Below are 24,656 nucleotides of genomic sequence, written 5' to 3' on the forward strand. Positions count from 1 at the left end.
CGCTTTCATCTTTGCTCTCTTACTCAATCTTTCTGTGCGTCTGTATCTGTCTCCAGGCAGAAAACCCACTGTGCAGTATTTTAGGATCTCCATAAGGGCAGCTCTGCCGCGTACAGCAAAGTGTAGCGCAGTGTCACTTCTTACAACACACACACATCCCAAATATGTAGAGTACGATCTCAAAGAGAAACGGCACACAACAAAAGAACAAACGACACACTGACTGAACACGTCGAGAAATAACTTCACTGCTCCTACAGTAGATTTGTCTGTACTATAAAATAAAACACATTTTGCTGTACATATCGGATGATGATGATGATGATGATGATGATGATGATGATTGAGAAATAAAGGTGATAGAGCTTTTCCTTGCCGTATTGTACAGCACTTTATAACTGTGTTTTTGAAAAGTGATGATAAAGGTTATTATAGGAATATTGATATTTTCATTATTATTTTATCCCTTTGAACCCTGATCGTCGCCTTAAATAGTTCCAGTATGTTACATATATAATTTGCACCTGCTTGTCCCAGGAGTTTTTGACACCATGTTTTTATGGCAGCAGATATCACACTTAATGGAAATATCTTAGATGTTTTGAGCACTATTTTGTAAAGCAATTCCCTAAAACTTCAGCCCGACTTAAAGGGGACATCTAGTGGTGTGATTGCAGATTGCAAGTACCCCTCTGCTCACATAAACAACGTAAAGTGGTCGCGCACATCCAAAACCATAGTAAGCCGGTGCTGGACCAGTAGAAGACAGCAATGAAAAATGTAGAAGAAGATCCGCACGCTGCAACTCCCTTTAAGTGCAATTTATTGGCGCCAACGTGAGGAAGAGCTTCTCGAAACGTCACTAACTAAGATGTACCAATAAATTGTCCTTAAAAGGAGCTACAGTGTGCGGATCTTCTTCTACATTTTTCATCGTTACCATAGTAACACTACTTTAAGAGCAACGGAAGTCAGACGGCGGCTGGCGGCTCAGGTTACTGCAGTTTCACAAGCGTGTCGGAGAACTACGTTGGCCTTCAGGTAACGTAAAAACGCAAAAGGCTCCCTCTAAAGCCAGTGTTTTGGTTTGTCTGTTCTATGCAACACGGCGGACTCCGTGAAGAGGACCTGCTCCCTATGTAGATATGAAGGACTCATTCTAAGCTTTTTAGTTTCAGGTGATTATACACTAAGGATGTGACGGTGAGGAAATTCTTTCACCGGTTAATAAACTTGTTACACAACACCGGTGTTACTGATTACACCGGACATTTTACAAGAAAAGTTGACGGTCGATATGTGTAGAACGCTTACTTTGATCTTTAACGTCGGGTGGCTGAGTGTCTGGCCTATCCAGTCCAGCAGCGAGGCCGCAGGGGTCTACCTGGCGCCGCTGTGCCGCGCACACTGTCTGTGACCGCTCCGTCTTCCGCACGGTGATTGCCTCATTAACTTTATAGCATTGGGTTTAAATCTGACATATTGCCAAATAAGCGCTTTTGCTTTTCGCCTCGACACCAAATCCTCCGCCATCTCTCGGCCTGTCAACTCTTTCCCGTCCTGTGTGTGTGTGTGTGTGTGTGAAATATGGTACCTGCTACTCTGAGCTGAGACTCCGTCTGGAGCAGATGCATTCACTTTCAGACTGTAGCGATGTATCGATAACACTCCACTGATATACCAAAATGAACTAAATGAGTTTTATTTCTGTAAAAAAAAGCCAAGCCTATTATACACTAATGACAACAATTATGAATATTATATTCCATTTCTGCTAATAGATCCCTGAAATGTTACACACTGTTCCTTTAATGCAGTATCTTTGGAAACCGTTGGTGTCCCTTTCATGGCAATAACTACTGTAAATGTGACAGCTCACACATGTGGCTTACCACCACTTGGTCAATCACAGCGGTGCACCGTACTGCTTCACAAAGATGCTATTCATGTTAACATACTGGGGAGCTGCTCAGTAAACAGTTGGCTGCTATGTAGTTGCAATACAACAGCTTCAGAAGGTCAGAGGAGAGAGTTGGTGATAATGTTGCTTTAGAAACCTGAATAGCTGTTGAAGGAGAGATAAGTGCAACAGTCGTCTTGGAGAAAAGAAACTTACAAAACCAACCTACTGCAAAGTCACACAAAAGACCTATCAGATCTAAATTAAACCTCTCACATTATGGCAAGAATTACCATTTTACGGATGTGTAACCTTACACAGGAGAATAGCCGTTAGACATATGCAGAGTGGGAAGACGTTATGCTTACAGTAGGTGTAAAATAACACTGCATTGGCCAAGGATGCACAGAAAAGGATGTCTACATCTCACCTACGCTGCTCTACATTTGTTTTTTAGATTGTCTTAATGGATTCGAAGACGATGCAACATTGAAAGCTTCTTTTTCATAATACAGGAAATAAACATTTGCATGTCCCGCTAATAGCTTAAAAAAACAACCTGCAAGATATATAACTTGAAAATGAGATGGAAAATATTTTCTTATGCAACAGAAGCAAAAACATCTAAAACATTTAAGTGTGAGAATTAGCTTCCATCATGTTTTATATTTTAAAGTATCAAATGTGGCAGCCCGCTGTCAGCACCGATATGCTGAGTGTTGTGATAAGATATATTGCGATGTATTACCTTTTTTCAACTGCAAATTATGCAGTTAGTCGACATCTGATTTATGTAATAAAATACAGTTCACTCTGTTCACCTCAGAGTTTTCATTTGCATATCTTGAGGTCAGAGGTCAAGGGACTCCTTTGAAAATGGCCATGCCAGTTTTTCCTCGCCAAAATTTAGCGTAACTTTGGAGCATCATTTAGCATTCTTCCTTACAAGTTGACATGGTAATCAAATCCTTAGGTTTTCTAGTTTCATATGATACCAGTATCTTCACTCTAGCTTTAAGACTGAGCCTGCTACAACCTCTGATGATGGGAAACCAGATTAAACCTGATTGAACACAGAAACCTGATTTCTTGGCCATGTAAGCTCTTTCAGAGGATTCTGAAAGTTCGACCATTTGCATGACAAAGACCCCAGACAGGTTAAGTATTGCCTTGGCGGGAGTGCAGTAGGTTGGTAGAGAAGAAATCTGATTACTGACCAGATTACTAGAGTGGAAACCACTGATAGTGATCACATCTATCCAGGTCAAATTGATCGCTATGAGCAGATGTTAATTTTAAGCAAAATGAGCTAATTTACCATCTAATTGACATTTGTATATTTATTACATGAACACAAAGTACTGAAACAGACCAATTCGCTATTTACTGGCTCGCTGCCTGGCATTACACTTGACGGCTTCAACCACAGGTGCTTCATGATTTCAATGTGCACACAGCTTCAGCCTCAGGTATCCAGCCTGAAAGCAGACGGTCCGCGAGGCAAAGTGTCAAGGGAGTACAGTAAAAAAATAAATAAAAAAAAATTCAGTTAACGTTAGTCTAAAGTAGTTTTAAAATATTTTTCCATATGTTGTCATGTATGAAAAGACCCAAAATGAACACTGTAAGCGGACTACTTGATTACTATAAGCAAATTATTTAAACAGCGTTTGCATAGGAATGATTCGGTGTCCACTGTACATGTAAACTTTGCTTTCTTGCAGTAATGAGACTACTTGAGTACATGTAAACACGCTATTGGATTTCTGCCTTGGACTGATTTCTCGTAGTAATATGATTTCCAGTGTGCATGTAAATGTAGTCAGTGGAGGAGAAGTCCTGTCAACAGGCGAGAGTGACTCAGTGCTCTGCAGTGTCAATTTGAATCTATGCACCAGAATTCCCCAAATCCTTTCACTCCGGGTTTCTCTCTATTCTGTCAGGGAGTTTTCATTCTAGCAGTCTAATTAAGGTCCGATTTACACCTGAGCCGACAGGTGACTGCAGTTAATTACATGGAAGCGCAGAGAACGGAACAGGATCTGAGGATCGCTGACACACACAGGAACATGCCTACATATACTCAGACACACATGTCATATGCATGCAGACACACCTTGCCCACGCATGCAATGATCACCTCCCACTGCTCCCCCCCTCACCTTCTTGACACTGTTAAAGCTGTTACATAATGGCCGCAAGGCAAGGCGCCTCTAAAACCCAGCAAACAAATAGTTTAACCTCAGGAGACCAGAGGAGAAACAAGAGAAAACACTCTCCTCTGTGCTCCTAAAAGTGCTGTCAGACTTTGTCTTATCACAGGAGAAAAGTTGCTCTTGAATTTGGGAGTTGCGGGGGCGTCGTCCAGGTTTTCATTTTACAGAAGCAAAATGTTTGCTTTGTGGCAGTTGAGTTTAACATTTCAGGTCTGTTCTTTGTCATCACTCTTAGTTTCCAGCAGGCGTATCAAAGGACAGTTCTGGTTTATTACAACTTCTTCTGATTTTTAAAGTTTTGGCCATCATTTCTGTTGGTTATGAAAATGCTCTCACCAAAGTAATTGCTTTATTCCGGGTGACATCGCTACGAAGTAGTCTGACAGGGGAAAAAAATAAAACACCAGGCAGATTGTTTTGGAGGTAAAACCCGAATGTGAGCACACTGGAAATGTAATAATGGATTAAATTAATAATAAAGTAGTAAAACTGTCAGTGTGCACAACTACAGTCAGCACGGCAGGTCAGAGTTGATCCAGAAATAATCTGTGATGGACAGTTTGGGTAATAATTTCATTTTTATTTTCTCTTCCAAGTAAGTCTGACTAACCTGAGGGCTTGTTTATAACCTGCATGATTCGTTTCCCTGTCAAACAAATGTATAGAGATGATGGCGCCGCATTCTGAAGTCTCAGCAATTGACCATTCACTTACTACTTATAGCAGTACTTTTAAGCCTCCGCGCCGGCGATAGCCATGGCCCGTTGTCTGTCCGTCCATCCATCCGTCTCTACGTACATTTAGTCCATTCTCGTGAATGTGATATCTCAGGAACGCCTGGAGGGAATTTCTTCAAATTTGGCACAAACGTCCGCTGGGACTCAAGGATGAACTGATTAGATTGTTGGTGGTCAAAGGTCATTGTGACCTCACAAAACATGTTTTTGGCCGTAACTCAAGAATTCATCTGCCAATTATGACAATTTCACACAAATGTCTGACAGGATAAAATGATGAGGTGATGACATTTGGGAAAGACATGGATGTTAACTGCAATTTGACTGGTTGGCGGAGGCATACGACTATGAGGCAGTTATTGTAGTTTATCTATAATACTGTAGTACCGTATAACATTAGGGCTAACTTGCTTCACCCTGCAATACAAGAACAATGTATATTGGACATGTAGCTTTAACCTCAGTCTTTTAGCATTATATCATGTATGTAGCCATTACGTGCATATTTGAGACGCCTTATACAAGATTCTTCTTTTGAAACTAATCAGCTGAAAACATACAATAACGTTTTTATTACTAATAGAAATTAAGATTAAAACTCCTTTCAAATTAGATTAAATTGACTGTTTTTATAATGCATGTAATATAGTTAATGCATAATTTTCTCTCGATTTTTTGTCCGTGCCACTGAGCGGCACGGACAAACTAGTACACACTGCCGTGTGTACTAGTTAATGTGTGTGTATGGTTTGTCTCGTCCTCCCAGCTGAGAAGCATTGATGTTAATTACTTAGTTGTTTAATGTTGTGAGGGTGATCCCAAGGCCTTATGGGATGGGATGTAAATACCAGCAGTGTGTGTGTGTGTGTGTGTGTGTGTGCGTGCTACAGTGTGTCCGTGATGTTATGCGCATTTTTGCAAAGTCAGAGTGTAATCGCTGTGTAGGTTTTGTGAGGGCCAACCAGAGAGAGAGAGAGAGAGAGAGACAGATAATGCACTGCACTACAGGTAACAAATCCCTGTGCAGTGAATGCATTGAGCAGAGAAATCTATGGAGTTAAAGAAATGGACAACATGGCTTCAAAATCCAATTTCCCAAATCTGCTCGACATTCAGCAGGGAATGCTTGTTCCTGAAAGCTGCATAACTTTTTCTATTTCTACCCATCTCTCATGCGTCAGGCTGTACATTGCTAAAAAAAAAAAAAAAAAAAAGGAATATTGAATCAAATATTAATATGGTGACTGTATGTTCGTGTGTGTATTTATGTATTTAGACTATGCGTTTCTGTCCACATACATGTCTGTGATACTGTAAGTCTATGCATGTTAATAAATGTATTTGTGGGGATGTGTGTGTTAGAGAGAGAGAGAGAGTGTGTTCCCCTATTCTCCGCTCTGCAAATGCTCATTTATGGTTTTCCAAATGTTTGTTTTTTTAATCTACTTCACTTCAAAGGGGCACATGGAGAGCTGGGGGCCTTCTAGCATATGGGCTCTAATTGAAGGAGAGACAGACAAACAGAGAGATAAAGAGAGAGAGAGAGAGAGACATTTGAGGTTGTGTGTGTGTGTGTGTGTGTGTGTGTGTGTGTGTGTGTGTGTGTGTTTGTCTCCAGGGCTGCCATAAGCTGGCAGTAGGAAGTGGTATTTGTAAGATGCATAAGCACACACATAAACGCACAGACTTATGTTACTGGCATTGCCTACCAGCTCTCTGCTAGTCGGAGGGAAAATGTCAACCAGCTCTCCCCCTCTCTCTCTATCTCTCTCTCTTTCTCACACACACACACACACACACACACATCTGCATTTTGTTCCTCTCTGTCATTTCTGACTCATTCTCCTTAGTAAGACTGGATATAGCTGATATCAGTGCCATACCAAAGTCTCAGTATCAATACCAAATATATACTTTATTCAGATATCCTACTTTGAAAAATATAAGTAGGTCTCTATATTTCTAAGACAAACTCCTCAAAAATCCTCCTCAGCAGTATAACAACTTTGCCTAAATAAAATATCATCTAAAACATGTCCACACTAAGCCGTCTAAATTTGAAAATACACCTCTTTTGTCTCCGTTTTGGGCCTTGTCCACACTGCAACTAACAATATTTTTCATTTTTGAATAATCTGCTAATTATTTTCAGATTTTTGTCATTGTAAGGGGGTTTATTTCACAACAATGACCCGCTCGCTGTACATTATCCCGCTTATTACACGGCTACTTACTTAAGAAATCAATAATTTGACACAAAAACGGTCCGCCAGAGTCCGCCATCAGAACTGCGCCCATAGCAACAGTCTGTTATAAATAGCAACACTCTGTTATAAAGAAATAACAGACCGTAGAACGCCGTGATTGACCAATCAGAATGGAGTATTCAACAACACCGTGTAATAATTGATGGGAAACACTGGATTAGTCATGGAAAATAAAAACCCTGGTAGTTTTCCTTTTGTACGAAGCAGCAAAACAGTTGTAGCATGATGTGTTTGAGTTAATATACCAATATTGCACGTGCACACATCACTATGTCAATGCTGAAACGATTTATCATTCAGACTTAACATACGGCAAAGAAAAGGAACAAATCCTTACAGAAGCAGAAACCAAAGAATGTTTAATATGTTTGCTTAGAAAATGATTAAAATGATTAATTGATCGTCAAAATAGTTTCTGATAAATGAGTGTTTAAAATATATAAATTCAGGCCTCAGGGAAGGAAACAAAGGCTTTGAAATATGACAATAGTGACAGTAAAGTTAACTTTCTGTCGCATCTAACTTTCTCTGTCATCACTCATTTTAAACGTCAATATAGACGATTACATGGCGCAGCTGTTGTCGTTCATGCGCTATCATAAAATGGAGATTTGACTGACATCTTTGTGCAGCGGCACAGTAAATACTGATTGCCTGGTTGTTAACAGGTAATATGTATGTGACCAACTACATGGTGAGTTCAGCTGTATTGAAACGGCGATCATGGAGACAGAACAGAGCTTTAACCAACTGGGACAAGCGGTAACTTCCTTCTATCTCCGACTCCGCATAGACTCAAATGAGGCAAATATGTCAATTTTGGCATTAAAAAAATTATTTTAAAAATCGTAAAAAATAAAAATCGCGATACATAGGTGAATACATTTTTTTTATCACCCCTAAAACACACATGGACTGGAAACCTCACTTTCACACACATTCTTTTCTATCAATTTTCACTAATTCTCTCTCTCTCTCACACATTATACTATCCAATGTTGGAACAATCCTTGAAATGAAGCATCAGTATTCAGAGCCACGCTGCACGGGTCAATCCTTATTCAGATACAAAGACAAATTTGGGAGGTGGAGGAGGAGGAGGAAGATGAGGAGAAGGAATAGAGGAGTGGAAACAGTATGAAGAGAGGGGTCAGAGGAAGGTGGTACAAAGCGGGTGAGAAATTGAGCGGATTATGTAGCCAAGGTGAAGGTGGATTGAGTGGACGGACACACTGAGTCGGGGGAGGGGATGGAGTCGGAGATATGCATTCATAATTCATTTCCAAGCTGGTGTGTGCGTTTGTGTGTGAGGTTTTGGCGTGTTGTGCAATGTGTGTGTGTGCATGGGATGGCGTGCGTTTGCGAAACCATCCAAGTAGTACACGTCTCTGCATGGAAGCAAAAATGCGTGCTTCGTAGCATATAAATGTGGGTATAGCGATGCGTGTGTTTGCACGTGTTATACTCCAGCACAGTGATGATGTGTGTTTTTTCAATGGGTGCTCACATGTGTGTGTGTGTGCGTATGCAGGCGTGTTTTGTGTGCGCCGTGTGTGGCCTTGAGGAAGGAAATCAAAACATTTATGGAGTTGTGATGAGTGCCGTTGCCCCTGTGCTGAAAAAGATCAGGGACACGCTGCACTGTGGGTGCGCTTCTCTCTTCGCTCCTCGCCTCAGGTGAGGGAGAGAGCCGAGTCACTCTGCCTGGAATAAAATGTTTCAGTTTAATTCAAAATCACGAAGATGTCTTTTGTTGAAGAACCCTTGTCCTTGTGTGTGTGTGTGTGTGTGTGTGAAAAAAAGATGGAATTACTTGTGGAATAAAAAGAAGCAAAAAAAAAAAAAAAAAGAGGTTCAAGGGAAATGTCTTGAGTTTAGCCTCTGTAGATCCAAAATCATGAACCAAACCATTTTAAGAGTTGTTTCACCCAAATCACACAAAATATTTTCTCATTTTCTCACCCTTGTGGGTACCTTATCACTCAGATAGTTTTAGTTTGATTTGCCGAGGCTTTGATACATCCATCTCTGAAACCTCTGCCGCCACCCAGATACAATGGCGGTGAATCGAATTTCATTCTGTGATGTTCAAAGCGTTGAAAAATGACATCTGAAAACCTCAACAGTGACATGTCTTCCCAGAGACAGTGTCCCAGTTACCGTGGATAATCCGCAGACCTTTGTGTGAACTGTTCTCATTCGAACTACGCTCTACAAATAGTGGCAATGAACTGAGTGCTACTGCAATCAACGATAAATAAAACGCAAAGAGAGAGAGGAAACAAGGGAGCATACAAATGCGGACACAAGGTCATATAATAATAGAATAAAGAGGAATGGAGTGATTGAGTCATGGTGGCCGAGTGTGGGAATATTCACTGTCAAGAAATCTCAAACGTAGCCCGAATCATGCCAACTGATGCCATGCCACATCATTTCTGGTGTACATCCATTCTCCAACACTCCAACAAAGCCACCGAGAGCTTTCCACTCCACTGTTGTTCATTTCACATGAGGAAAACAGATTAAATCAAAAACATGTCAAACTTTACAACTCCTGGTACTTTTCTGACCCCTGAAGTCAGACTTAAATATAGACGTGGTTGCACGTACTAGTGTGGACACAGAGACACCGTTTAGCTAGTCCGAATCAGAGTAAAATTGATCATTCTGGTTCGTTTTCAATTTAGTCCGATTCGGTTTCACAGCGCACAAATTAAAGCGGACCAAATAAAAAATAGAATTTGCTGAGGGGCGTGTGACAAGGAGCGAATTCATCTTTTTCATCTCAAAAGCTGCCACTTCTGTGCAGGGAATCGCAGACATTGACTCTGCATTGATCTACTGTACGCACAAATCCCCTCTCCTCTCAGAAACATTCCACTCCCAAGGTCATGTATACCACAAGAGGAGGGCGTTCAAACGGACTCATCTTGTGAACACGGTAACCACGACCCTATTTGAAGGCACCATTAGAAACGGTTCTGAGACCGCCTCTCGTGAGCGCCTGTTTTGGTCCCGCACCAAAGTATGATTTCTGGGTTCACAACCACCCAAATGAACCGCAACAGAGTTTGATTAAAACAGACTAAATTTTGGCTTGTGAAAGCGCCCTTAGACACTACACTGGACATTTTTAGAAACAACATCAATTAAATTGAGAACCTCTCTCCATGTAAACCTATATTTATACTACAGAAACAGTGTTTAATGTATATAAAGCACTACTGTCGTTTTCTTCTTTTAATCCCTCTCATGCTGCACTACAGAAAAGTTATTTATAGAGCAAACCTTGAGTGTATTTTTAGATTTATCAGATATCCAAACACATCAATGCCAGTGTGCCTTTGGCTATTTTTATCTGTCTTCTATGAGGGTGTAAAATTCAAGGAAGTCACAAAAGATCAGCAATAAAACACAGAGAGTGACAAAGTGTGGACAGACGGTGAGCATATAACTCAACAGTAGAGAAGATGACTGTACAGCAGGAGTGATTTAAAGGCTTTCTGTGAATTTTTAGAGATCATCATCATGCTGAGACTGGGAGTGGAATCCAGTATGTAACCGGGTGGGAATCAAAGCTGTACAGCATGCTATCCTCCATGGAGGAGCAGACTACGAACCTTTCAGAGCCACTTTTCAGTGGAGTATCTCTTCAAATAGAAACAGGACCTCCAAAACGGGAGGGCAAACCGGTTCATGATCAAAATGAAAAGGTAGTTGGGAAATAAACAGCACAGCCTTACAGGAACAGCGGAGGAAAATGCAGCTTAACCGACTAGAAAGCGGGAGAAGAGCAGGACGAGACATTTCCAGATGATTCTAACCTTCGCAGAAGCCGAACACTATGACTGATGGCGGAGTTTAACCGGCAACCTTCAGATTAGCCAGATCCCATGACTGATTGAGGGAGTTTAACCGACATGCTCTTCTCGCTTCATCCATCTCTCTTTAGCTGATGGAGCAAAGCTGCGACACCTCCTCCTGTTCGCCTGTCACACATCCTTCCTCTCCCTTTCACTGCCTTTCTCATATTTCCTGACTGATGTCTTCTCTCCGCTATTTCTCTGTCGTGCCACCTAAATGTATTTTCCTCCAAACGCCACGATGTGAAAAATGTCAACGAGAAAACGCCGGCCAAACGGAGGGGGGACGTATAGCACTTTGCTACACTAATATCATGCTAATGGTGTTGTGAGAACGCTTAAAATCGCTGTCAGTTGTAAGCTATTAGAAACATTTCAGTGTGACACTTTAGGATTTAGATGGACGGGGTTGATCAGGCAGTTTCATTCCAGCACAGTACTGTATATGTACTTGTGCTCTCAAGTCATTAATCATTTTGTTGCTGTACGTTTCACATTTGTCAGCTGCTAGATAACTCACTCTGGAACGAAACTGATCGCATCAAGCGCTGACAGCTCTATAGTGCTTAAAATCATTCTTCACGGGGAGCCTGTTTAATGAGGGACCTGATGCCGATTCTCCCCCGCTTGTTTTGGCCAATCAGCCTGAAAAATAGGCCCGTGCCCGTCTGTGATTGGCTCAGTCAAGGCAAGTGTGCAGTAACAGCGTGTTATCCGATAAAACAGCCCCGGTGACAGATGATCCCTCGGACATGTCACTGCGCTGAAATCGCTCACTTCACTTGTCATTCTGGACACTTGGATTTGTAAACCCTTCATCTCGTTTCGTCTTGCGCTTTTTTCTCCAATCTGTGCGTGTCTGATTTACAAGTGTAATGCCCGAGCATGACGGAAATTTCTCGCTAAAAACAAAACACTGTGGGAAAACAAGGTGCAAGAACGCAGACAGTCATCGCCCGTGAAAGATTTATGCAATAATAAGTCCTGATGTACTTTTAGCAGTCTTTGTAATAGAGACAGATGGGAAACTAAACGAACAACAGGGAGGAGAGCGGAGGAGGGTGACAAAGGGTGATTCATACCTGCAGTGTATAGAGGAGAGAGCGGGGAATGATGTAGTCACAAGAAGAGTAAGAGAGATTTTCCTAGTGTTGGGGGAATTGGACAAACAGCTATTAAGAGAAGAAGCCGCTCGCCCCCATGCTGCACTTTCCCTTCCTCTTCTCATTGGCTTTTTTGGACAGGCTCATTTCTCCCCGCTCTCCGCTGAGGATATCTGCCAAAGAGCGTTCCAGATCCAGTCATGGCAAGACACGAGAGGGCAACCAGCACCTCAACTGCTGTGTGTGGATGTACACACACTCCACAGATGTTAAAACTGCACACACACACGTTCGTACACACCATCTCAGCAGGCACAGATGCCTTCTGCCAGATCAGGGTCAGTCAGCTGTGAAATTCCTGTGAATTAGCTCCATTGGGGGTGTAGATCTGTGTGTTAGTGTGTGTATGGGTGTCACTTTGCATCTGCATTCATGCCTGCAAGCCTGTGTGTTATTGTTTGGAATAGTGTACTCCTCATCGTTTTTCAGCATCGTTATCGTATTTCTTTTTTTTTTTTTTGCTCGTTTTCAACAAAATACTTTCACCCAGATTTGATGTTCCCACGCACCCAAACATTTCTACTTCAAGTGATCACATCAGTTTACAATAAACAAGGTTCTCTTTCAATAAAAAGCAGCTCAAATACTCTGATATTACCTTAGGGAATGGAAAGTGAAGCGAAAAAGGGCTCAAAATGAGCATCCGATTGTGAACCGGAGTACCTCTAAGTAATTCAGAAATAAGCAGTCTTTGCAGTGCAAATGATATTCTTAAATTCAATATTTTCACTTTTTTGTTTTCACCTATTTCATGATCAAGTGTACTTGGCGTTTCTGTGTATAGAGTAAAAGGAGTGTGTGGGTCTCGGGCTTCCTGTGTCCTTGCGTGCCTGAATGCATTAGTGTTTGATGCCTGAGGAGGAGGTGCCACACATCCTGATCCAAGTCTGAACATGGCTCCTGTTTCCCATCGACACATGTCACCCTGTCGGTCTCGTGGTTCCTGCGAGGCATGACGAGAGCGGCGGCGGCGGCGGCACCACTACTGTACTCTCGCTCACATCTTCCCTCCACTAATAGGCAGCAGTTAAATAGGGAAAGCTGTGACCTGCATCATCTGATTATGCATGTGGAGAGTGTGTGTATACGGGAGGGAGGGGTGGGCAAAGTTTTTCTGAGTATAATTAGAGCTTGATTAGTGTTGAGATAAGCTTAGCCTTTCAAATGACCCAATTACTGCATGCAAAGAGGGTAGAGGTTATTTTTGCATTTTCTCTCTCAATGTCTCTGCCTCTCTGTCTCCGTCCCCCCCCCACACCCACACCCACACACACTCGCCCTGATCAGAGTAGTGTGTGTGTATCATTTTAATGGGCCAGCATGTTATGTGCGGAACAGATGTCACAACGCCAGGCCAGGGGCAGAGAATCAGACCGGGCAGTGTCAGGCGGTGGGAGAAGAGACCACACAGGACCGGTCCGGCACCAATTATAGAGATACCTAGATACCTCGAAAAATAGCTTTCAAGCAGGCCTTCTCGGATTTGTTAAAAAAAGGCGAGGTACCACTTAAGGTGCTTCATGATAATGAATATTGATTTTTCTTTCAACTTTAAGCACTTTGCTTCCCTGCTGGACAGAGGCACAGAGACACCGCTGGGCTGAGGATCCTGAGGTTAAAGAGTCCACAGTTTCTTATTATAATACAAGATTAAAAAGGAGCATAACTGGTGGATTTGCGTGCTTTAGTGCATTAACAATGGCTATTTTTCAAAGTATACTATACTGTAAGTGTTTAGATCTACACAGGCAGCCACCGATGTACATACTAAAGACATCAACTTGCTTGAGATGGGTAGTCCATCACAGTGAGTATGTTGTTGCCATTTATTTTGACACTGTATATTCACAAGAAAGGACGGATTTGAAAGCTGGTATCAGCTGATGAAAATCCTTGCACTGAGTAGTAGAAGACAACCAAACATGGAAGTTATAACAAAGAATCATATCAGTTTGGTTGTTTGTTTGGCAAGCAAACACAGACTGTATATAAGAAGTGGACGCAGTCACCGTGACGCACCCATTGGTTTGTGGACTGCCGTTTTTGAAGCCTTAAGTTCGGCATTTTGGCCTTCACCATCGTAGTTTTTTGGCCTGTCGCCATTTAGATTTTTGGGCCTTTGCCATTTTGGATTTTGGCCGTCGCCAACTTCATATTTAGCCGTCGCCATCTTGGTTATTTACAACCAGAAGATACACGAGAGGGTGGAGCTAAGTACAACCAACGCCGAACAAGACATCAGGTGCCTAAAAGGTTATAATTAACTTTCATGAACTGAAAACACACTGTGAAAGGGTTAAAGTTGTAAGACGAAAACACAGACAACACCCAGACCGGACAATGCCGCAGTAGCGACCTGTTTATCACAAGGTAGCCACATCCTAAAGCATACCCTGCTTTATGGTCTATTTGACTCTAAATGGGACCATGATTTATTAAATGAACATCATGTTGTATTGAAGAAGACTTGAAACTAGAGATTGAGACCATAAACTCATGTTTACAATGTTTACTGAGGAAATAAATCAAGTGAGAAGTAGGCTCATTTTCACATAGACTTCTATACAATCAGACTTCTTTTTGCAACCAGAGGAGTCGCCCCCTGCTGGCTGTTAGAAAGAATGCAAGTTTAAGGCACTTCAGCATTGACTTCTGAAGTTGCCCACTGCCAGCAACTCATCCTGCTCGAGCCAATCAAGGACACTCTAATGAAAAAAAGAAATACATTTAAAAAAAGAGTATTCCGATAGATGCAGAAACTCTTTGTCGGTCTGCAACATTTGTGTTCTTTAAACCAGATCCCAAAGTCATTACTACGCCAACTTCTAAGATGTTCTGTGACCAGACAGGATCATGGATCCTACTCTGGCCGGTCAGCCAGTGATTTGCCTGTGAGCTTTGTTTAATTTTGTTTCTGTTGGGGGTCACATAAGTAGGACTTTATATAAAAGAAACTTTCAAGACTACGAAATAGTAATTTCCGAGGCCGCAGAGGATCGTTGGTGCAGAGCCGGCGATATTGACCTGATTTGTCTCCAATATGAAGATGGATGTAATGGTTATGTACTGTATTACATGAGGGGAGGATTATATAGTGCAGAGATATTTCAGCTGTGTCTTTGAGGCAATGACGCCATTTAAATCTCTCATTAACTCTGCCAGAGATTTATCACCATTTGAATGAGCAACGCTAAATGATCTTTGGGATTATGCTAAGCTAAATCAACCACCAACAAGAGAGGAGCAGCATCTATATTGAGTGTGTGAGCTAGCCGTCGTTCCTCCTGTACCCTCTCTCTCGCTCTCTCTCTGCCTCCTCATTTTTTTTTTTTGTTATTTCTCTTCCTTTTAACTCGGTTTTTGCTCTTGCGTTTTTTTTTTTTTCTGGTTAAATCCTGCCACTGCTGCTTAATTAGGGTTGATTATCTGTGTCTGTATGTGGGTGTATGCGCCCCGCGGCCGTGTGAGTGTACACCTGGATGCACAAGAGAATGCATGTGTTTCAGTGTGACTAAATGTTTTTTTCTCTCTCTCTCTCTCTGCAAGTTGTGTTAATCAATTTGCAAGTGTTAATCTGAATCACCTCACAGAAGGTCATAGAATTAGTTGGCAACTCATCAGAAGTCACAGTTGTGTTCCGTGCAGAGCAGACTAGACATTTACACTCCTACCTATATAATGGTCTACGCTTCGCAGTAGATCCCTGTCACCCCATCATCCTTTTTTAGCTCCTCGCTCTGCTCTCTTTCCCTCCCACACCGCCATGCTGTGCCTCTTTCCCCTTGCCTCTGCTTTCATGTTTTAAGAGCTCCTCATTCCCTTTGAGTACGATCTTGCCCATTCCTCCCCTCTCGCTGGCTCCCCCTCCTCTTCGTCTTCTCTCACATTCCCCGCTCCGTTACTTTCTCCTTGTGTTTGCCAGAATGAGTGGCAGGTGTCTCCTCCAGATGCCAAGTTGTAGTTGGGAGGCAGTTGTGATGATGGCCTGACAAGCAGGATGTGTATGTGTGCTCCTGTTCTGTGTGTGTGTGTGTTTGCACATTAAGACTGGTGTGGAGTGATGGGAGAGAGACAGAGGAGGGAGATGGCTCTTGTAATTGAACCCTGGCTGTGCTTGATGAAGCTTTCAGCAAACATCTAACCGGGGAGGCTAAGATGAGAATTTAGACAAACAACCAGCGGGAAACGGATGCAGAGGCAGAGAGAGCAAAAGAGAGAAAATGAGTGAGGGTTGTGATTAAAAAGGCATCACTTGCTGAAATGGACAATTAGTGGTATAAAGTGAAAGCCATGTGTGTGTACCAACCCAGAGGACAAAAGGACATCATCATCACCAGTGTGATTATGAACCAATCAGGCTGGAATTTGAACAGCAAAACATCTTTGGACGGTGTGGTGTAGAAGACAGTCGCTTTTCTAAAAGTAGAATTACACAATATGGCCACAATGTAGACACCGCTCGCCATAGACTGTGGGTTCTTTTGGTCTCAGGCTGTTTTTCATGGTTCCAATTATTTTTTACAACACTTTGAGGATGACGCTTTGCTGTATTCACGTGACAATAACCCCCCCTGCACAAAGCCAGGTCCAGTTTGCTGCAAGCTCCAGGCCTGCACAGAGCCTTGACCTCTGACCTCAACCTGACTTCGCAACACTTTTGGGATTAACTGGAACGGCGACTACGAGCCAGGCCTCATCGCTCATCATCAGTGTCTGATCTCATTAATGCAAATCCCTGCAGCCAGGTTCAGAAATCTTGCGAAAAGCTTTTCCAGTACTTTATTACAGACAGTGGAGAGACGACAGGTAATGAGGGAGATGCAACAAAATGTCCCTAGTTGGACATTGTGGTTCACGGTCAGCATCTTAACCCTTGAGCTACCGGGGCGCAACATAGCGGCAAATTAATGCCCATTGTTTTGGAATGAGATGATTAGCAATTACATGGTGTGTGGATGTAATGCTCGTGTGTCCACATACTTATATACCGTATGTATGTGTAGTGACTGAAGGTTCTAATTGTGTAGTATTATTGTTCAGGTAATTTATGATGAGCACTAGAGAAAAAGGAGCCTAGAGAAAATATTTTCTTTGATTGCTGCCTTTTCCCATATTCAAGTAATCAAATTTTAAAATGATTTGACACAGGCAAACAGAAGACAATTAAGCTGCAGCCCACATACCGCGCTCCACCCTTGTTCAACACAGCGCCCGGTGGACAAAATCACTCAAAATATTTCAATCTTAAGAAGGTAGTTGGTATCAACTGAGCTTTAAAACATTACACCCCCTTCACCAGAGATTCACACCGGGCACAAATCACTTTTATGGAAACTCACCCTGATTAATTTCCCTATTTAACAGCAGTACATAGGGAAATGCTTCATGAAGAATTAGTGTTGAAACATATTTTTATGTACCTTGACGCTCCTTACTGGGAGGTCGGAGGCTTGGCTTAATGCCAGCCTGATGCCTCCGCTAATTGCTGATTTGCAATTAGTTGTCTATTTATGCATTGCAGGCCATGCCAGTGCTGCGGAGCTGAAGGCAGTTGAAAATCTACAGTAGTAAATCCAAGGATGTGCTGATGTGGTGTTATGATGGTTGAAAACATGTTAACATTGGTAAACAAGGTATCAAGAATTTGTTGCTGATACAGGATTGGGGATTTTCCCTCACTGGTGCTGAGAGACATACTTTTCAAAAAACATTGAAACTAGACTTATTCCGATACCGATACTGCCCAAAATTCGGTATCTGCGAGTACGCCAGTCTATGCACCGATCTGATAACATCATTTATTAACCCAGAAAGAAATCAACTTGTTTAACCGGAAATCAATTCTTCTTCGCCGCTCTGATACAGTAGCCGAAGTAAAACGCCGATATGTACAGTATGTAAGGCTTCCGTTTCGAGGGATGGCGCTAGTGTTGCCAATTTCAGCACCAGCAATGTAGAATATTTGAAGACGCATCAGGCGAAAGAGCAATGCGACTTCACCAAGGCAAAGGGGGGAAAACAAAGGACGAACCGCCGAAGTAAACGCTGGAAACCACATTCCAACGACGAGATAAATTCCACAAAGACAGCCCAAAAACAGCCCAAAAACAATGAAGATATTATATTTATTGCGCTGGTATCGGATCGGTACTTGGTATCGGCTGGTACCGCAAGCTCAGGAGTTGGTATCGGGATGGAAAAAAAATGGTATCGGAACATCTCTAATTGAAACACTGAACTGCAAACCTTTTTTTCTCGTTTGCCGCCTTGCTACAGTATTAAAAGCAGATCAATAAGTGAGATAATTCCCTGTTTTACGAGGGAAATGATAAATAAAATGTTTGAACGACTGGATGGAGATTTGCTGCCGTCAGCGTTACAGCCATATGGCAGTCTGCAGCTTTTTTTATCTAATATATCACTTCCATCTCTCAATCTATACATTTAAACACCCACAAGCAGCAAGCAGAGATGTACACACATCTGCACACATTTCCCTCAGATGGGCTCAGATGTACAGTATACACGCACGACAAGGGACATTCGCTTTTTCAAACGCTTATGTACACACTATATTGCACAATAAAAAGCAGAAATATATATAGAGGATATAACTGGAACGAATGAAAGAGGCAATGCAGAGGAAGAAGGAAGTCAGATGTAACGCGATGATGAAAATACATAAAGAAAAAATGAAAGACTGCAGGGGTAAACATAAGGCAGAGACAAAGCAAGTGGAAATGCAAAACACCGCTAGAAGCACTATCACAAGAACATGTCAAGCAGACTTGTAGACAATTTGAATGTAAAAAAAATAAATAATGGGACTAGTGGGAACACCCAATTGGTGAGATTAACAGTGTAAATTTACACTAACAGCTGATCGGTGTTGATGATTGCTCAAATCCTATCCTTTCAGAAAATTGCTTAACTCTCATTTATGGAATCTTTTCTAGTCGCATGTAGAACTTACTTTACTAAGAAATGAAGACCTTAAGATATACATGAAGAACTAAATGTCACGGCCATGTCAGTTTTTACAATAAAATGTATAAGCTCAATGGATCTAATGAAACTTCTATTCAAATAATGATAGCGATTCTCACTACTACAAGGACACAAAGTCACAGATACATACAGACATACAGTCAAAGATGCTCTATAACACATTACATATTTTTACACACTCGCAGAAGCTTTATACCTAATTACCAGACACAGCAGGCGGGGCAGACAGAGCAGTGCAGGAAGATAAAGCTGTGGAGGAAGGAGGCAGAGAAGCATGAAGCAAAGGGCAACACAGATGGACAGATAAAGCAGAGGAGAAGGGAGAGGAGGAGGAAAGAACAGAGAGATAAAATCATTTTGATTACCCCGGGGACTGAATACACGCTGAACGTTGCAGCTCATAACAATAACGTTTGACCAATCAAAGTTATAGACAGACTGTGAGAAAAAAAATTGTGTGTGGACAAATATTACAATGTGTGTTAAATGATGCTCCAGTGAGAAGATACAGTATATTGACATAGCCGGGCCGACCGTGCGTGCTTTTAGTGCATGTGAGCGTGCCCCATGGCCACTGCTCTGCATTGCTCACATACGGCGGTTACAGATGATAACGCCACCCCGATCGACGGCACCGTCGTGGAAGCGTATCAGCAACCCTCCAGTTCCCCCCCCAGGTTAGCACTGTTATCTCTGTCAACACTGTTGACGCTGTTTGCACCGTTAGCTGCGAGCCGCGGTACACCGTCAACATGTTGAGAGCCGTTTAGAGGCAATAGGAATGTTCCCAATCCTGTATTTATTATGTTTAATCATAAGGTACATTATAGTTAATGTTAATGTTAATCGCGATTTATCGCAAGTTATTAATACTCTTATCAACATGGGAGTAGGTAAATATGCTTGCTTTATGCAAATATATGTATATTTATTATTGGAAATCAATTACCAACACAAAACGATGACAAATATTCTCGTGGGTACCCATAGAACCCATTTTCATTCACATATCTTGAGGTCAGAGGTCAAGGGTCCCCTTTGAAAATGGCCATGCCAATATTTCCTCACCAAAATTTAGTTTCATATGATGCCCGTATCTTCTCACTAGCTTTAAAACTGATCTCGCTACAACCTAAAAATCACAAGTTGCGTTAATGCGTTAAAGAAATTAGTGGCGTTAAAACAAATTTGCGTTAACGCGTTATGTTAACTTTGACAGCCCTAATAAATTGACAAACAAGCGTAAAATCCACATATAATTAAGTAGATGTTGTAGACACTACAGGGAAAAACATTGTTTTTCATACACTGATCAATTTTGAGATTTTGGGCTATCTTGCTTCCATAACATGTCTTCTTTCAGACTAGTGGAAAGAAAACATCCAAAATACACATTTATGTGTTTATTGTACTACACTTTGTCTATTTACGTCTGTAGATTTCACCTAAATTCATCAAAAGTTAGCGATGGATAATGCCTCATTTGCATATTCAAACATTACATTTCGGAAAACTTGTAAACTTGTAAGTAATGAACTGGGCTAGTTTCATGCTGATATCTATTAGTTAACATTTTTTGACCTTATTCACCTGTAGTGTCCTGCAGAATGTATGGAATTTTACAAAACACATCTTTGAAGGCCGTTTTCTCAGAATGACGTTTTTTTTCTCACTCTGAGCCAGAAATCTCCACTTCAGTAGCACATCCACCAAACTTTCCAGTTTAATTTTCTATCTCTATTCTGAAGTTTTTTACAGAGGAGTTCGTTCATATAACATTCATAGCCTCATATATATAACATTTTATTCCTAAAAACAGGGCGAAATTGTCTTTTTTATGTCTGTTTTATGTCTTTTTTATGTCTGTCTGTTGTATTTTACGATTTATAGAGTGATGAAAAGATATCCAAATTGCCTCTATAAAAACCTTTGACCCTAATATGTCAACAAAATGAAACAAGAATTTTGAACCTGGCTTTATCCAATATTCAGATTTCTGTTTGGGAAATTTATGCAACTTAGCACATGCCTCAAGCATATTTAAACATACAATTTCATAAATCCCGAATCAAGTAATCAGCTGTGGAAAGTTCATGGTGTACTGTATTAAAATTATTACCCTATTCACCTGTGGTGTCTCCCCCCATCTATATTCATAAATGTTAAATATTCATTAATTCATACAGTATTAAAGAGAACTGCACAGTATTGATTTGTTGTTGGCACCACAGGACAGAAGATGGGCTGCCATGACGACAGCAGTGGGTTTTTTTTTTTATTTTTAAAAAAAGGTCAGCCTTGTCAAATACAACAGACACTGCTCTCACAATAGGTTTCAGATGAAATGTCAGGTAAACAAAGAGACATGAGGTCGAACATACACAGTACATACTGGTGTGTACGTGGTTACACAAGTGTACAGAGCTACACGGACACATGTTTACCACACAGGATAACACTGTTCCGTCCTCTGCTGACATCACAGAACATGCTGTTCTTTACGGAGCAGCAGTGTCCGGGACGAACTGACATCTGTCCATCACATCTGTCCATGCCACACACACACACACACACAAGGCTGGACACATGTAAGCACCTAATGTTCATATTGTAACTCTCTTCGTCCGGAAATTAATCCCTGGATCAGCATGACTCCAGTCCCCTTTCTTTTTACTTCTCTGGCCCCACAATACATCAAACACTGTATGAGTGATCTAACGCAGAAGAAAAAATAAATAAATCAAAAATAAATAAGGAGTGAGACGAAGGGAATCTGAAAACAAAAAGTAATATCCATTTCACAGGCATGCTGCAGATGATCCCCGCTTCATCCTCCACCTCCTCTCTCTCCCTCTATTCCTCTTGCTTTCCCTTATTGTGGGAATGTATTACAGGTGTGGTGCATGATCACTTGTAAGCAGGAGAAACATTGATTTTCTGTCGCCTTTAGAGGATAACCAAAAAGATATAACGCTGTGCGGTGCGTGATAGGATGCTGTGTGTGTGTCTGCTGTATCGTGAAGATTGGTCCAACGAACGCATAAAGAAAATGTGACAATCATACTATACTACACAATAAAGAAAAACACAAGACCGCACACACTGCTCCAATATATAGTTTGTATACCTGAGCAGTGCTTTTACGCATCTGTGTGTGGTGGTGAAGGGGCCTCTTGGTAGTAAAGGGATAGTTTGGGTGTTTTGAAGTGGTGTTGTATGAGGTACTTATCCATAGTCAGTGTATTACCTACAGTAGATGATGGTCAACGCGACCCCAGTTTGGAGAAGCAGACAGGAGTTACTAAACAGAACCAAAACAATGTACTGCTGTGGACGGGGCTGACAGCAAAAAGTATATTAGCCACTTAAAGGGACTGTTTGTAACTTTTAGAAATGCTTGTTAACAGCGACACCTGTGGCCGTTAAGTCAACGAAAGTCAGCATCGGGCTCGCGCTTGCTCGCTCTAAATAGACATGAACGAGCATCGCTCAAAACAGTGAGGCGACACACGTCAGCTAAAACCACAATATCACTCTATATTTCACCTGCTTGGCAGTAATGTTAGCTGACCAGATGACAGTCTCTCCATGAATCACTGCTGATCCTAGTGTTGGCTTTTCCTGCTTCAGCCCCGGAGAGAAACGTTATCGTCTCCTGACCGCGGTGATTCAGTTTAAGATAAAGATAACAGTAAAGGGTATGCAAGGTTAAGGTTAAGGGTGAACAGCTCGGGAAGGAAAATGTGTGACAAGAATGAGCTCTCAATAGAGATAGCTCTCAAAGACAATACATGAATGTCTGTGTGCGTACGTGGATGTGTGTTTGAAAGAGATTTGTGTCAGCCTTGTAATTTGTCTGCACTGAACCATGCCTATTGTTGTCCTTGTAAACTGAGAGCAATGAGTGTTTCATTTAAGATGTGTCTGATAACAGGAGCTCTGCTGTATGAATTCAATTAATTCTGCTTGTCTTTTTCCTCACGCTCTCTTTCCCCTTCATCTCCTTTTGTTGTCATTCTCCTCTCTTCTCCTCTCTCAGGTTATGGTGGGGTGGAGTTACTGCTGGTGCTGTGTGGCCTGGATCTCTCTCAGCCCTGCCCTCGCCACTGCATCTGTTACACTTCACCTAGCACCGTGTCCTGCCAGGCGCACAACTTCCACGCCGTGCCTGAGGGCATCCCTGCCCAGAGCGAGCGCGTCTTCCTGCAGAACAACAAGATCCAGCGGCTGCTCCGCGGCCACTTCTCGCCCACCACCACCATGTTGTGGCTTTACTCCAACAACATCTCCTACATACAACCCTCCACCTTCCACGGCTTCGACCGCCTGGAGGAGCTCGACCTCGGGGACAACCGGCACCTGCAGGCCGTCGCTTCAGACACCTTCCTTGGCCTGGGTCGGCTACACGCGCTGCACCTATACCACTGCGGCCTGATCACCCTGCCTCCGGGGATCTTTGCGGGCCTCAATAATCTCCAGTATCTCTACCTACAGGTACATGGATAACAGCCTCCTTTTATCTCTACTGTATATTGCATCTGCCACCAACAATCGCATTATGGTGTAATCTCTCCATCAGCCTGGCTCAGCACTTACTGCCTATTCTGATTTATTTTAATTGGATGATGATCAAATGCTAGCTGTTATCCTGAGTGCAGAGAAAATACGGCAAAGCCGCCCTCACATTAAAGTAACCTACAGAATAGCTTCTGTGATCAACCACTGTAGGAAAACAGAGCACACAAATCCATATATGATTTCATTATTTACATGGTGGGTTTATGAGGAGAAAAGCTTGTAGTATATGGAAAGGATACATATTATTGATGGGAAAATCAATTGATATTGAGTGAGTGCGGTGATGGTTACAGCTTGACAGCATTCTCACCTCATCTGTAACAGCTTGTCAACACCTACAGCTAGTTGTGAGTAAATCACCCACGACCATTGGCCTTTAACACTCCTCGACCTTAAACGCACAACTCAAAGGTCAAAGAAAACCCTCTCTGACACCTCTTAAGGGCTTTGCACACCGAGTCCGTGTTTTTCGTATGCGTTTGTTCTAATCCATCATCCAATTAAAAATGTTGCGCACAGAAACCTTGCACACTGAGTCCAATGTCTTTTATTATTCTATTTATTGCGAATTTTTGCAAAAAAAAGAATAATAAAAGAACTAATTACGTGGGTGCAATATATAGCGCTAGTCCAAAACGGGGCAAATGAATGAATGAAATAAGCAAGAAGCTATCATTTAGCTACCTAGAGCAGTGGTTCCTAACCGTTCCTAAAAGGGATCCCTTTTCTATCATTGAGTAAACTGACTAAAGTGACATATTTTATGTATATTTAATATTATATTCAATACAGAACAATAAGAACAACTGATAAACTGTACAATTAAACCAAATAATCGCAAAAAAAGGCAGGATATTTGTGTAAAATGAGTGATTTGGATGAATTTGAGCAGATTATTTCTTGCGAATATTGCATCAGAGA

At 41.8% G+C, this 24,656-nt stretch overlaps 1 protein-coding gene and 1 long non-coding RNA gene across 2 annotated transcripts in view; one reads left to right on the top strand and one right to left on the bottom strand.

The window, feature by feature from the left end:
• Positions 1 to 24,656, bottom strand: part of LOC119475536 — a 146,024-nt gene that overhangs the window by 82,812 nt on the left and 38,556 nt on the right. The window lies entirely within an intron of this gene.
• The window catches only part of LOC119475534 (reticulon-4 receptor-like 1), a 98,715-nt gene that overhangs the window by 69,912 nt on the left and 4,147 nt on the right, over positions 1 to 24,656 (top strand). The window contains exon 2 of the mRNA XM_037748339.1: positions 23,197 to 23,651. Within this exon, the coding sequence (XP_037604267.1) occupies positions 23,197 to 23,651 (455 nt within the window). The remainder of the gene's footprint in view (positions 1 to 23,196; positions 23,652 to 24,656) is intronic.

Source organism: Sebastes umbrosus, chromosome 17 (genome assembly GCF_015220745.1).
Source record: "Sebastes umbrosus isolate fSebUmb1 chromosome 17, fSebUmb1.pri, whole genome shotgun sequence".
Classification (NCBI taxonomy): Eukaryota; Metazoa; Chordata; class Actinopteri; order Perciformes; family Sebastidae; genus Sebastes; species Sebastes umbrosus.